We start from the raw sequence: 16,338 nt of genomic DNA, 5'->3' as shown, positions 1-16,338 counted from the left end.
TATTATTTCTAATAATAAAAGATACACACTTTATTTAGAGATTTCATAGAAGTTCTTTTAATTTATGAAGAAAATATATTCATTAATTATAACATATGCAAATTGAGACAAAAATTAAAAACCAGTACTGTAAATTCCAGATAATAAGTAATGATTAATAATTAATTAATGATATTTAATTTTACATTAAGCAAAAATTACATTCATAGAAGCTACAAATAAAAACAAATTAATATAGTCACTGTAATACACAATTAGCATATGAACATTTGTTAATGTTAATATTCAACATTTTCCAATGTATTGTTACATTCTTTAGTGTATTACAAATTTCATTGCTGTCATTTTTGAATCATTACAAATTCAAAGATATTGAGATTTCTGCTTTCTATTACTAAAATCTTACATATGTATTGTTGAAATAACAATTGATTTTCTCTAAGCAGATGACTCCATCTTATAAACTATAAATTAATTATCTCCTAAATCAAAATGCCAGTGATTCAAAGTTTCAAATAAAAGTATTCTGTGTTACAAACCATTTTGATTCTAGAACAGAGAATTCAATCTAAAGACGAGAAGTAATTTTCTCAAAAAATATTTAATCAAAAAGAAAATAAAGAAAGGGCTCCTTAGAAATCTGTAGCAAGCTAATAAATTTTTAATGGTTATCAAAAGTATAATTCAATGTAAAATGACTATTTAAAAATTTAGATATAATATTTCTAAGTTTTCCTGATCATTATCAAACATTTATGTACTTTTTATTATTAATAATGTTAACTTAAGTATCACTTATTAATAAATGGTCATAATGCAAAGCTTAAACATATAGATAAACTCATCCACTATTTTAATGGGTATGGAAATAGATGATAAAATATTTAGTTTGAAACAAAATACAAGAGAAAACTTTAGAAAATAATAATAAAAAAAACATGTGTTCACTGACTTTGAACAGTTAAAAAAAACTATGAAAATATATTTGTACATGAGTAAAAACACTTCTCCAAAAACCTGGTCAGGATTTTAAGTAAAATATAATTTATAAGGGAGTACCAACAGCTTTTGGGAATTTAGAATTTGTCTGATGTGAAAGCACATAGCACACTTACATTAAAAATTAGCATTTAAGACCTTTTATGTTTGTACTGGTTATGGATATATTGAACAAATGTAAGATCAAAGGCTGGAAATTACTGTGCGTGCAGATGATGTAATTATTACAGCAGACACAGAGGAATAATAATAAAGAAGAATTTGGATGTAGCAAGAAACTCTAAAAACTGAAGGGTTAAAAGTTAATGAAAGATCAGAGGTAATTATTAGCATATGGGACATTCCAATTTTCAACGCTGACTCAGCGCTGATCTCAATGTTCATTAAAATTTGTTCCTTTTTTTCAACGTTGAGGTAGTGCTGACAACAGCGCTACCTCAACACACTCAGCACTCAACAGATATGTTGACTGCTACTTTCCAATGAATTGTGAGTAATTGGTAAGACATTTGAATGGAATCCATCTTGCTAAGAATGGAATTATGGGAACTAAGCACTTCGTACTTGAGTTAGAACATCATTGATGATGTCAAATTGTTGACTTCAACACTCAACATTTGCATTGAAAATTGGAATATCCCGATAAGAAGAGAACAAAACCTATCTATGGTTTAAAGAATGAGTAATGTTCTAAAACAAATACCATAATTCAAGTATTTGGGTGTAGTTATTAGTACACTAGAAGGAAACAAACAGAAACAAGAGGAAAAAAGAAAAAAAAAACAATTCACTTAGGATATAAAAACATAACTAGAGATATCACAAGCGGCACACAACTTAAGAATATCAAAATACTAAAGATAAAGATTTGCAAACCATAATAAAGATCCATTCTGTTAGAGAGTACAAACATGAGCTCTAAGTGAAAACAGAAAATAAAAACCACCAAGAGAATAGAAATGAGCATACTGGGATAGATAATCAGTTTGTCATTAAAAAAAATTGAGAAATGAGAAAACTAAACAAAAAACTGGAATAACAATCATCATAAAGAAAATAAGACATCATAACAATCATCATAAAGAAACAAGACTATGATGATAAGATATGTAAAGTACAGAACTATCACATAAAATTTATAAGGTAGGGATAGTAGGAAAGAGACCAGATAAAACAAAAAAAAAGTGTCAAGATTGGTACAATAATAAAGAGACTACTAGATGAAAATATTAAAAAGAACACAAAGAAATGATTTCATTCTTTGAACTCATGAACTCATTCTTAAACTTTGAGTTAAAGTAGGAAAGAAAGCATGATTTAACTAATCAACTAATATTTCAATCAAGATAGATGGTAAAACAAACAAATTATATTGAAAATTTCTATGTAAGAATTTGAATAAAATTTGTAGATCATTAGTGTAATCTAAACTATAAATAGAATATTGACATTTATTTGAAAGTTTAATTAATTTTAATTACTGTATTTCCTATAATAAATCAGTCACAAATAATCTTGTAATATTCACCCATCTAACTTGTATCGTGAGATGAACCACACTGGCTGGCCTGGTTAGTATTTTTCAATACCAAATAATCAGCTATCAATACAATATTTTCCAACATCAAAGTTGGAAAAACAGATACTAATATCATTATTGATATTGGAAATCATCAAAAGGTATGAAGTTAATTAGGGTAATTCGATACTTCGTTCAAATTATTTTTATATATTATATAACTAGATTTCTATATATATAACTGTAACTAGTTATATAACTAGTTTCGCATCCTTCTTGGAACCATGCTTTTTCCCTTCTTACAATGTCAATATATTTTTTACTTCAACAATGATCCACAAGAAAAAACATTAATAACAACAATAATAATAACCCAGTGGCCAATTATTACAGGAAATACAGTACTTAGATTCGGAAATCTGAAAAACATTAGGCTTCAAAAGCTTACAATTCTTATTCATTACACAAGATCTGCTGCTTAAGTCTTGAATTCAGATGGAGTAACATACAACATATTTACATATTATGGGAGAATTGCAGAGATAAATCACATTCCAGATTTTCAGGCACATCAACATTTAATTAAAAATTTTAAAAAATTTGAGTTAACATATGGCAGAATGTCTATCTTCACTTTAAAATTTTGTAAATTATTAAATTAATATAATTCAACAAAAATAACATCTGAACTTTGAAACATATTCAAAAAATGAGGGAAACAATGCTTAATTCCAGAAACCAAATTAAGCATTTTTTCCTCATACTTTTAATATAATTCTATTAAAGAAAGTTTCAGCATAATTTAGCACTTATTTCAAAAATGGAAGCAAAGGGTATTAATTCAAACTAATTATTATACAAGGTTATTTGATTTCAATTAGTGAAAAGTTACTAAGGATTATTAAGATTCCAAAAAAAATTCAAAAAGATAATTCATCCTATTATTTATTAATTACTCTCATAACAAAAATTCTGTTCTTTTCTAAAATTCTTAATTAACTTGTATTCTTAAAATCAAAAATATTAATGTTCGAAGAGACATTAGGGTTTTGTTTAATCCATAATTCACATCTAAACTTTTTTTACTGTATTTATTATATATTATACTAAAATATAAAATAATAGTACATATTAATTTTATAAATTTGTCATGTATTTAAAAAATAATCTGCATTTACTTTTTGTTTTTGATAGGAACTAATTTGTAAAAAATGAACAAAGTTGCTAAATGCTCCTATGACATTCAGTTTAGTTTACTACAATGGTGTGGAAAAAAGAACACACATGAACCAAGCAGTGAAAGAAAACACTGAAAATATAGGAGATTCACAACACATTCAGAATAAAATATAGATGTTTGAATAATAATAATAATAATTATTATTTGTCTATATTTAATGCAATCATCAATCAAAATTGCTTTTCATGTCTCTGATAAAATTTATCAATACTTGACACCAAATTGTTTAAGATATTTTGATATTTAAATTTGATGAATATACATAAACTAAAGCCTTATTTTAATAGTCAAACATATGCCTAATAGTTTGATTATTTATAGGTCAAGCTATTTTCAGTATTTTCTAATTATTGAATTAAATTCAAAATCAATTTATTATTAATTTTAGCACAACACAGCAGCTTAGACCAAATTCTATAATTTAATTAATGAAAATTAGCTTAATTCTGGCCTGAAAATAGTCTGGTTTTTAGATGCATGTTTCCCTACATTTGGTAACTAATCAATTAAGTTTTTTTTTGTTTTTTTAATATCATTTTATAAAGCATTCCACTTATACATATTTTGTAAAATTATCAAAACTGGAGTTATATGCCATATTTCTTCAATTCTAAGATGCATTTACTTGGCCAAAATAAAGATGCTTCTTACATTCTCTGGACTGTAATTGTAAGTCATTTCATTCACAGACTAAGGCAACAATCAGCACTCATTGCATATAGCCCACATGATGTTTTGTGAACTAATAATAGACATTTTTGGCTAAACTGCTCAACAGTCATATCAGTTGAAATCAAGTTTGCTGGTAACAAGCATTTAATTTTAAACTCCTTTTTTTGATGTTAAAAATACATCAAAGATAACATTATATTTTAGCATTAAAAGCAGAGTTATTGTATATGTAGATGAGCATGGAAATAAAACTGTTGAACTTTACTTACTTTGTAACTTTTGTATTGTTTTTCTAATTTGTTATTATGTAAAGTTGATTATTTTAAAGTTTTTCCTTTAACTGAAAGAAATAATCTTAAAATTCGATTTTGAAATTAATCTGTGTTTTGGAATCAGAGAAATTTGATATCTTATAATTCTTTATTTTAAATGGTTAAGTTTAACCATTATTTTATTAATAATAATAATGAATATGTAGAATATAATATGGCTAACTACTTAATTATGATTACTCGTTACTAACAACAATAAACATTACCCATCATTAACATATAATATGACCAAGATATTAAAATATTTATATCTAGAACAGTTTACATAAATTATATAAACACTTGATTACATCACACTTTCAATGTAACCTGTAATGCTTTTTGTTTTCACATAAAGATTTTCAAGAAATTTTTAATATGCTTTTGCAACAAAAAAATAATAATTTAGCTATAATAGCTATTCTCTTTCTATTAGTCTATAAAAAATAAATGTTTACCATATTTCAATTTTGAGTGGTGTCATTTATTAAACTACATCAAGTCAATTCTGTTTCGTGAGAAAAATTACAAAGAAAAACTTAATTTATAAACGAAGAAAACACAAAATAATTTGATACTGAATTTCTTTATAAACTACAAAACCAATAACAACAACTTTGCTTTCAATGAATGAAATAATTTTCAAAAAGAATATTTAAATTTAATTTTATATATAATTCCTAAACATAGATAATCATTGAATTGTTTAAATTTTGCATAGTACAAGATATGAAAATTCATATTTAAACACGTTAAAAATACTTTTATCTCATTATCTGTTTTATCACATTAATGTGATAAAGCAATGTTACTGAGGAAATAAAAAGTTCAGGTGCTCATTATTAATTATAATTTACACACACAAATTTTCTTTCGGTAAATAATTCTATATTTATATTTGCTTAATAATTTAAAATTTGTTTTTTTGAATAAGCTTTATTTTTCACTTATTCTTAAAGAAAACCATCAATATCTTCATAAAAAAAACAAACAAACACACACACACACACACAAATACACACATACCTACGTATATATGTGTGTATGTATATAAGATAAAAAGCTTAAAATATATTTGAATTCCATAAAATTAAAAACACAGTAAATTACTTACCCTTATTCAAAATAATAATATCCTTAGAAATTTTTAATTTTATATTTAAAATATTTATTCCATAAAATAGATATCAGATGTATTATAAAAATATATCCACCCATTTAAACTGCATAACACTACAGCTTTTATCTTTAACGCAAACTTTACTTTTAATCATTTTATAACTTTAAAATAGTTGTAATTCCACATTTTTTAATAAAATAATCCAAAGTGCACAAAATCAATTAAAATAAAATTACATTATATAGCAAAACAAATTTCAATTATAAAAATTATAAAGCATACCATTAAAGAAGACTGCTGATTATGATGTTGCATGCTTGTTTTACTATGTGAACTCATGTGGCTGCTACGAACTAGAGGAGGAGGAGGAGTTGTGGGTGCTATTCCAACACGACCTGTTGAAGATAATTTTCCTGAAATTGTTCCTGATGAATTCAATAAAGTCTCTTTCATTAGTTGACTTTGATGAAGTTTCTTAAGAAGCACTAATTTCATTTCTTCAGTTCTCAATTTCTCCCGTAACTTCCATATTTTTTTCTGTCGTTCTAAATATTCCTCTTTTGTTAACTCTCTCGATAAAGGAGGAAGGGGCAATTCCACAGCTTCTGAATCAGATGATTCTGGTCGAGAATCACTTTCAAAACCATTAACATGTCCATTTAATTGCATGTTTTCTTCATCAGACAAAACAACTACATCAGGTGAAGAACTAGCACTTAAACTATATGATTCTGTATAGCGAGCAGCTCTTGAAGGCTGAGACCTCACATGTGATTTATCCAAATATTGAAAACTTAAAGATTTTCTTTTTTTAATAACAACACCTATTTCTTTATTGCTTTTGCCTGATGATGATGGTCCTTCAAGATTTGTTTCAAGTTCCACAGGAACCTTTCTTTTAATACTTAAATCTATTGTTTCATTTTCTGGAAAATTAGAATGATAGGAAGAATCTCTATTACTGGTCATGATTCGAGATGCAGTTCTCATGCTGCAATAGAAAAATATCAGTGCATGAAATTAAAAGTAATATTACTCCAAAGTTTCACACTTCCTCCACTTTTATAATGCTAAAAAATTTTTAATATTAAAATTAATCAATAGTTTTATTTTGAATGTTTACTACAATCATTTAGAAAAATGTAATAAATGTAAAAAAAAAATAAAATAAATTTATCCACAATGTATTTTAATAAACTAGTACATTTAATGTTGCATTTATATTTTCTTTGTTAAAATAATCTATAATTGAATTATGTAGTAAATTCTATAAACATATGAACTTTTATATTAATGTTATTAATAAAAATTTTGAACTATAAAACGTTCATTGTATCATAACAGGCCTGATAAAATTCTAAAATATCTGCCAAAAAAACAGCAAGATTCTGTTTGATTGATTCTGTTTATAACAGAATCAATCAGGAGTAAAATAATACAGATATGTAACAGTTTCAGAATTTCTAGTGCTAAAACAGTGATGGTCAATTGGCAGTTAAAAGAAAGTATGAGTTGCAGTTTATCTTTAAAGCATACTTATCAATAAGAAACAATTCAATCTTAAATTTGGAAAACATAAATATTTTTCAAATGAGTCATTTGTATATTTATTATGATTGATTTTGGTGTAAAGTTGGTGTTTGTACACTTTCAAGTTTGAATATATTAGTATACATCTAAAAGTGAAAGCTGTTCATATCAAATATATTTTTGAATAATTAAAATTTGTGGTATTATAATTAATAATCAGAGAAAGCACAAGTTAAATTAGATCTTGATAAGATGTTCAATATATATTTCTTATACTTATTAATTTTATTTTATAAGACAAACATTAAAAATTGTTTAAATATTTCCAAACATGTAATTAAAATATAACCAACAAAAATTTGTTTATTAGTTTTTGTAAATAAAATAACCACCACCTTAAAAAAATCCTCACAAAATTTTGCATGACTCCTCTAAATACTATAAATATCTCAAGAACTTTTTAAAAGTATAGTTAAAAATTAAGTTAAATTTATCATTATCTTTTTGCTTTATATTTTAAAAGATTTTTTATAACATATAAAAAAAAAATTTTTATTTAAAAACTATATGAAAATCAGATTATTATTTTGTAAAAATTGATACAGTTTCAAATTCTAAATTTTTCTAGCTTGAATATGAATAGTTAGTATTGGCAACACCAAAAATATTAAATTCAAAACAAAACTTGTAAAAAATAAAGTTTAATTAGGTACAAATTTTGAAATAATGTTTCGACATCAACCTAATTATTACAGAAAGTCTGTATAATTTAATAAATTAGTAATGTTGATTAGAAGCAATTAAAAACAAAAGTTTTTAAAAGTCAACAAAAAGCTATTATGTTTCACTTTAATTAATATTAATCGACAGAAATTGTTAAATAATTCTCTCGGCACTAAATTTTATTTAATATTTTAAAATAAATTATTTAATAAAATTTATAAAATAATATTAAAACTTCATTAAAAAATGAAAAACAAGAATGACAATACAAAAAAAAAAATTAATAAACCAAACAATAGAACTATTATAATTGTCTATAGCTATTATTTGTCTATTTCCAAAAACACATGGTGTAAGGAAGAAAGGAGAAAATAACCTATAAATATTAAAAACGAAAAATTAATAATATTAATGAAATATTTTTGAAAAGCTAGGAGTTTAAAAACTCTAAGAAATGTAAATTAATAAACCAAACAATAGAACTATTATAATTGTCTATAGCTATTATTTGTCTATTTCCAAAAACACATGGTGTAAGGAAGAAAGGAGAAAATAACCTATAAATATTAAAAACGAAAAATTAATAATATTAATGAAATATTTTTGAAAAGCTAGGAGTTTAAAAACTCTAAGAAATGTAAAAGTATCACGGAAGCCATAGTGTTAACTCTTTCAATAAAGTATTTAGTGCAAATCATAAAATGTGTTTAAATTAGGCATAAACTACTTCCTTTTTATATATTTTAATGACTAATATCGTTTAATAGACAATTAAAAATTAAATATAAGCATTAAAATTCACACACCTGTCCGAATGCAAATTAATGTAATTTTTTAGATCCCTTTTAGTATCAGAACATTGTGCAGACATCTTTCTTTAGAAGCTGTAAATGAATTAAACATGTTAAAACAGCGCAACAACGCTAATTAAATTATAATAAATTTATTTTAAATATCAATAATATTTACTATTTTAATAACAAATGACACACCCAGACTTACAAACTATAGCAATTATTGTAGTTTCCTCAACTTGTGGAATTTTTTTTCATTTAATAAGAAATAATCAAATAAAAATTTTTAAAAAGTTATTTTATAAACATTAAATTAGAAAAAAAATCAATTTAAAGTGTTAATTACACGAACGACAGAAAACATTTGAGAAACGGCCATTTAAAAGTTTCAAAGTTCCTTTCATTTGGGAGCAAACAAACATGGAGTTCGTTTGGACATCCTTTAAACAACCACGGTTCAACAAAAACAAGGAAGTTTGCCCTCCATATTTTACTAACAATCATTCAAGGATATGTAATCGTCACGCTCGATACTTTTAAATCTTAGCATAAAAAGTGACTAATCGTTAAATTAAACTAAAAAATCATCAAGTTCGAAACGTATCGGCAATAAAACAACAGTTGGCAATTGCGATTTGTCGATAACCCTTATCCCGTAACGACAAATTACTTACGCCATGTTTCCTCTTATATATTAACGCAATCGACGAGTGATCAGACATGTCAACCGAACTTTTATGCACCAAGTCAAAACTTATCTAACCTGCGTAAGGGGGAACAAAGAGTGGGGAGCCATGTTGAGAGCACTTCATTTCACAATGCCAACGTAGATGCTTGATCTTCCCTCCCCAGTCTAGACCAGAACAAAGGCTCCAGGCTATTGATCTTTGTTATCCAGCCCAGTTTAGATGCACGGACATGGTCACATGACTGCCGCAAGGTAGGACACCAAGCAGGACAAGCGGTCCGGTCACGTGAGCGAAATGACCTGCCTGATATACAACCACATCGCAGGGTGTGAGGATCAGCACACCCTCCATCTGCCGTCTCCCGTCCGAGCGAAACAGCTTTCTCGTACGGGCCGCGCCGAACGTCCCAATCATCGAAAGACGTAGTATTTTATACGTAACGTTAAAAGGTAAACTTAAAACGTGTGCAACAGTTCATTTCCTGGACCGCTGTCAGATTTGCATAATGAAAATTGGCTCGATAATTCTGCTTTACTTCTCCGAAAATGCCAAGTTAACGTCGCTCGACGGAGCAATGCCCCTATTTCCATACAACCTACTTAAACTGTATGCCGTATAAACGCTATCAAATTGCCCTTCGACGATGCACAAAAAAAGCAATGAAATTCGTACGAGATTACGAAAATACGTCTAGCGAGCCGATCTGCTAAGATCGTTAACGATCGACAAATTCGCATAAAACACGTTAAACGAAGCGAGTGCATTAAGTATATACATACATATAAAACAATACCACCTCTAACAGTAATATATGTGTACATTTAAGTACAATATACACATATACACTCGCTAATTGATTAAACGTAAAGGCGATCGAGAACGTCTGCGAGTAACGAAAGAAAATCCAGTAGCCATACACAAAACAGTGTTTACCTATTTAAGCAGAAACGGCAGACTCCACAAAACACACCAGAAGAATCGATCAATAACACAATACAGAAAATTACACAAAAATGACTCATCGTCAAGGAACAGCAAAAAAGAAAAAGCGGAGAAAAGAAAATCGACAGCACGAAGGAATTACAAAATTCCTTATCACTTTCCACATAAGAAATCCTTGATGTGTTTTAATCGTCGGCATCGATGCAACCCCCTCGGCTCTCCCGTTGGGTACAGATAATTGCTGCCTGGCTAAACCTTCAAAATCCCTCATATCATTCCAGTAAACGTAAACTTTGGTCTCCGTACGATAGAAAACGCCGGGACCGGCAGTACTTACTATATAGAATGACACACTTAGACAAACCGGAGACGGGCGAACGAGCGACACGTCACACACTAGCTACCGTCCACCCCCTTACGTGGTAATGGTGATGATCCGACTATTTGTCAACTGCTTGCTTGTGTTTAGTGACGAATTGTAATATTTTTGTCCCCTTGATGAAAATTTTCGTCTTCAAACAATAGCGATCTTCGCAGGACCTTCAATCCGTTATGGAATCGATGACGTCGTCCGAGAAGGAAGAGAATAAAACGCATCCTTACAAAACCATCTCTGCTTGCCCGCTCAAAACATTACGTAGTGGCAGATTATCACCTAAACGTACAAGTCAATACAATGTAGAGGTAGTTCAAGTCGTAAGGACGGACTGCTTCGTGTGTACTCTCGCTTCACTTTTTTTTTTCTTCTTTCTTATTTAAGTAGCCAGCTTATCAACCTCTCGCTTTCGTCCCCGTGCGGGACGACGCTCTGTTCTTTGGTTAACTCAACTTTCTCATTAAGTATTTTTTCTTCCCTTATTCATTTTCTCATTCACACTCTCGAACATGTTTTTCGAGCAGCGTAACTCCAGGGATATATTCCTACTTGTTGCGTATTATCCCAAGGTAAACGCGAGGGGAAGTTCCTGTAAGTGAACGACTCGTGTTTTAAAACTTGCTGAACTACAACAGGACGTGGCAATTAACCGTACACTAACATTCGGTGTCTCCCGTCCTCTTTGTCAAATTGCAACAAACTGGGTTTCCTACACTAATTGTTAGTTACAATGAATATATATGTATATGTTAGGTAAGGTGTTAAATAGTAAAAAGAAATAATAATAATAAAAAGCAATACGCGAAACGTACACCAAGTGGTTATTTAATTGTCGAAAAGAGAACTCGACACCATTTCACCTCCCGTCTATAAATTCGGAAGCCATCGGTGCAATGATGTGTGCATTGATGACGTCGGCGTACAGACGGTACCCAATCAGTCGCTTTCATTCCATCGTCCCGTTTATTGATTCCGACTGCAGACCTTTTGCAGATTATCCTCCCCCTTCTTTCTTTCTGCGCAATTAACGTTTGTGGAATTTGGCCATCTTAGCCAACGTTCGAATGGCATTTACCTTTAAATTCCACAACGTTACGACCCCCGTAAACCTTACTATCTAAACTATAAGTTACGAAAATACCTTCGATAACCAATTCATTATTGTTATTTTTTTTCTCTCTCTCTCTTATTATTATTATTCCGTTCGACCGAGACGTCGCACCCGTTTAATCGATATTTAGTATGCAGGCGAGGAATTCTGGGCGAAACTTCGTTAACGTCTTTCCTTTTACGGTTTGTTCCTATCTTATCGGCTCGAAACAATTGCTTGTGTGGTGGGAAACGGCACGGAAAATCGAAACACTCCAACGAACGGAAGGAATGGTGTTTTTTGGGTTGGAAAATAACCATCTTTAAATTTGTTTGTCTAACATCGATAACACAGGAAATCCTTCCCATTTATGAAACTAATTAATTCTTAAGGGGTATTAAATAACCGATTATATTTTAAATAATCTATACTTTCCACTCACACACACAAACATACTATAAAATGATCTATTTATAACTTAACATTTGAAAACACGCTACAGATTTAAGACGAAAAATAATTACGTAAATCCTGTAATTACAAAAATTCTTGCTCAATAATCAAAACAGGAAACATTTACTTCCTGTTACTGAATGCAATAATTTTAAACCAAATTATTAAATGCCACTAAATAGAAAAATCATTCAAGATAAACCTACTTATATGCTTGTACACTTTATAAATATATCCAAAAGAAACATTGTAAAAATTGTTCTGGAATTTGCTAAGGTCATTCAACTTAGCTTGTCCATATATTATACCCATGAATCCAGAACTGGGTCATAAAGTTATGATGATAAACACCTTTTATTTATAAATAAATAAATATATATATATGTATGTGTATGTGTGTGTGTGTGTGTGTGTGTGTGTACATAAAACTAAAATCATCACTATATAATTATCATCAATTACTGAAAAATTAAAATCTAATTAACTAATTAATTAATTACTTAATCTTAATTCTTTAAATAAATTAGATATTATTAAATACTACATAAGTTATAAAATTTTAGTTAAGTATTTTTGGCAGATAGATATACAATACTGGAATTCACATAGACAAAATCAAACACCCACCCTTAAAACCAAGTCTTACATACCAAATATAGATCTAGTTCACAAGTAAAGGAGAATATATGGCATGATTCCAAAATTTAATGTAATCTCTTTGAAGATGAAGATAAAATCACTATGTCCATCCATCTATAAAAACAATAGCTTTATGAAAATCAGAACTGATCTATACAGCATTAATAGAATCTGTAAGAGGAAAAATATATATCATCTTAAGTTAATCAAATGATTTATCAAATAAAAAATAAATCACTTACTTATTGTAATAACATGAACATTTACATAATTTGTTATCTAAGTAAATACTGTAATTTGCTGCCTCTTTGCAAACCAAGTTTAATCATAGTAGTTATGGTTAATGATTATCAGAAAACTTTCGATAGCCTTTTGTTAATTTCTGCATTCCCTTTATTGATTCGAGGTGTTTATGCAATTATGTTCGTTAATCCATAATGTGGTCTGGACGTACTTTACACATTTGTAATAGCTAACACCAAGAATGAATTTTATTAACATTATTTCTAATAAAACTAACTGCAATTATATTACAGTATTACATTGTAATCAATTTATTGATTAGAGAATGGAAAATTTCTTTAATGTAAATCTCACTAAATATAGATTTTATTAATAATTAAATATGTTATAAAATGCTAAAGAATAAAATCTTAGATTAAGAATTGCTTGCTCTTATTTTAGAAATGTATTTAATTAATTAGAATGTCTGTTATGTTTATAAAAAGCATAGAAATCTAAATAAGATATTAAAAATTCTTTGATAAATTACAGTTACAATATATTACTATATCTTTATAAATCTAACAGAAAAATTGTTTAACATAAATTTAACACTAGAAAATTATATTTTATGATTTGCAATGTCACTTACATGTGTTCTTTTACCACTATAAACTTAAGCAATAACAACCTTGCAAAGTAATCATAAACTTCAATACAAGGCATAAAACATTAAATATATATTCCATAATAAATAAGCATTTTGTGGCTATTCTCCAATTTCTAAATTTAGCCTAACTCTTCATTGAAAGTATGACTATTATTTCTTGATAGTCTACAAAAATATCTTTCTAATTTAAACTTTCCAAAAAGTTGTTATTTTTTTCCTATTTAGAAATTAAAAAAGCATTTTAAAACAAAAACTTCAAATGTGATTAAATAAAAAAAAATTATAAAAAAAAAAACACATTTATTTTTAAATTTTAAGTTTTAAAACTACTCACTAATAATTTCTTTTTCTTTTCTGTACTACACTAAATAGCATTTGACAAAAAAACAAAAAAAAATAGTAGTTTCAAAGTGCAAATTCCTTATTAATTTATAACCAAAATAGAAAACATAAATATATATTACTTAATAACTAAATTAATCTATGATCTGATTACAGATTAAAAACAAAATATTCATTCTAATTTTTACACTAACAAATTTTACATCTGCCTTTTTATTCCCTAAATAGTAAGGTCACAATTGAATGTTATCCAGATCTGTTCTGATTTAACTAATGGCAATTTTCTTTAACGAACCACTTTTGATTGTCTAAAATCCTCGTTATTTTCCAAAAAAGGAATTAGATATTTGAATTAAACAATGAGATTTTAGTCAAGAATCATACTCCCATTCCTATATTTAAAAACTTTTTAATTAATCTCTTAATTTACAAAAAGATGAGAATAATTTTTATTACGTTATTTTTTAATATTAATTTTCTAAATATATAAATGTAGAAAAATAATATTTAAATCTCTAATCTACTCCCTACTTTAGGAATTTTTTAATTTACTAACAATTTATATAACGCTAATACTACAACTACAGCATAAACACATATTGTTTAGATAGTTTATATGTTAATCTATCGATAGCCATTCCTTATCTATAAATATTTATAGAAGAACAGATTAAATAATTAACAGATTTATTAATGGCCTAAAGTATGCGAGAACGAAACGAAACGTCTTAAAAATGCAAACCGTATTAACCCTGTCGTTATTAAGCCGAATTATTTTAATTGTTCGCTAATTCATATTTCGTCTATTCGATGAGTTTGCAACGAGTAAATAAATATTTTAGTGAAAATAACAATTTGAAATTGACGATTTTAGTGGACGTGTCGCGAAGCCTAACTCCTATTCGTTGTTTAAGACGTCGTCATAGTGACGGTATGAACGCACTAGACTTTCGCGCAACTTCCCAAATAGCCAAACAACAACCATACTTGGCGCCAGTTTTGCAATTTCCATTCAATACAAAACATAAATAAAGCAATATCTAAGGAGTATTGTCGATATAGGATGCATACCTACAATGCCGTAGTCGTTCGGAAGCGATGGACGACCCGTTAGGCTTAATTGACACACTTGGCAGGCGGGCAGACGCGAGGTTAACTTGTGTACTTCGATCTCATGATTTCGAGTGATTTGCAATTAATGAACAACAAAAAAAAATAATATCACCGTTTAATTGACGAGATATTAAATGTGGCGGCTTGTATTTTGTTGGTGTTATCGTTGGAAGAGGAGTAATTTTCGGCCCGTTTATGCAGAAACTGTCGGAGGTGACTTCCGTGTCAGGTGATGAGCGCGCCGTTCATTCCGGTCAACCCCAAACAATTTTCCACAACATGGCGTTCCTATCCTCACCCGCAAAGTCATGTACGGGGTTTACACTAGAGACAGCAAGGGCGATGTAAACAATTGTTTATTGTAAACACCTTAGCTGTCGGTGATTGGATGACGACTATGATCATATGATTAACTCTCCCCCTCCAAGGCCGTAGCCGTGTCCGCTTAAGAGAATATCAGGTGCGAGTTGCTATGGCAACCGGGCATCCTCTCCCCGTAAGATGCGCGCGACAGACTGGCATTAATCACCGTTTCCTCTTAGGACAGCAGCTAAGAACTGTTTCGTTACTTCTATAAACTCATTTAGCAAATATTTTTTTAATGCAAACATACAAAACAAAAATTAAACACACCATAGGTTTATCAACTTTAGTTTTATTAAATAGATCATTTAATTGTATCACAAGCACACTTTCATCATATATATTTATAATAAACTTTCTGTATGTGTGCATATAACTTTTTCAAAGCACAGTTTCAAAATTGTTACTTTTTATCACTTTAAAGATTCCATTGTAGCAAGTACATTTAAAACTATATAATATACAAAATAATAATTGGATTGAACCGTACGGTGGTGGTACGGTTTGTTTTTGAGTGGCGGTACCTTGTAT

The 16,338-nt window shown here is 28.5% G+C and overlaps 1 protein-coding gene across 13 annotated transcripts; it reads right to left on the bottom strand.

The window, feature by feature from the left end:
• Nucleotides 1-5,935: 5,935 nt before the first annotated feature.
• Nucleotides 5,936-16,332, bottom strand: LOC111638181 (transcriptional repressor p66-beta-like). 13 transcript variants are annotated; one of them, XM_023383852.1, is made up of 5 exons: nucleotides 15,403-16,332; nucleotides 13,340-13,569; nucleotides 13,086-13,268; nucleotides 8,921-8,998; nucleotides 5,936-6,852 (listed from the first exon to the last, which is right to left on the bottom strand). In XM_023383852.1, exons 4-5 carry the CDS (start codon nucleotides 8,983-8,985, stop codon nucleotides 6,099-6,101), a joined length of 819 nt encoding a protein of 272 aa, XP_023239620.1. In that variant the 5' UTR covers nucleotides 8,986-8,998; nucleotides 13,086-13,268; nucleotides 13,340-13,569; nucleotides 15,403-16,332; the 3' UTR covers nucleotides 5,936-6,098. The 13 variants fall into 13 exon arrangements, with proteins under 13 accessions (XP_023239620.1, XP_023239622.1, XP_023239623.1 ...); XM_023383842.1 differs by having other exon boundaries at nucleotides 5,937-6,852; nucleotides 13,109-13,268; XM_023383846.1 differs by having other exon boundaries at nucleotides 5,937-6,852; nucleotides 13,109-13,211.
• Nucleotides 16,333-16,338: the final 6 nt, after the last annotated feature.

This window comes from Centruroides sculpturatus, unplaced genomic scaffold, assembly GCF_000671375.1.
Source record: "Centruroides sculpturatus isolate CEXI.00-Female unplaced genomic scaffold, Cexi_2.0 scaffold767, whole genome shotgun sequence".
Taxonomy (NCBI): Eukaryota; Metazoa; Arthropoda; class Arachnida; order Scorpiones; family Buthidae; genus Centruroides; species Centruroides sculpturatus.
This window is presented reverse-complemented; position numbering and strand designations above follow the sequence as displayed.

Excerpts from the sequence above, each read along its gene's own strand:
- LOC111638181 (XM_023383852.1), bottom strand. The coding sequence starts at position 8,985 with ATGTCTGCACAATGTTCTGATACTAAAAGGGATCTAAAAAATTACATT. Across the intron at positions 6,853-8,920 it reads ATTAATTTGCATTCGGACAG|CATGAGAACTGCATCTCGAA; the intron begins GTGTGTGAATTT and ends TTTCTATTGCAG.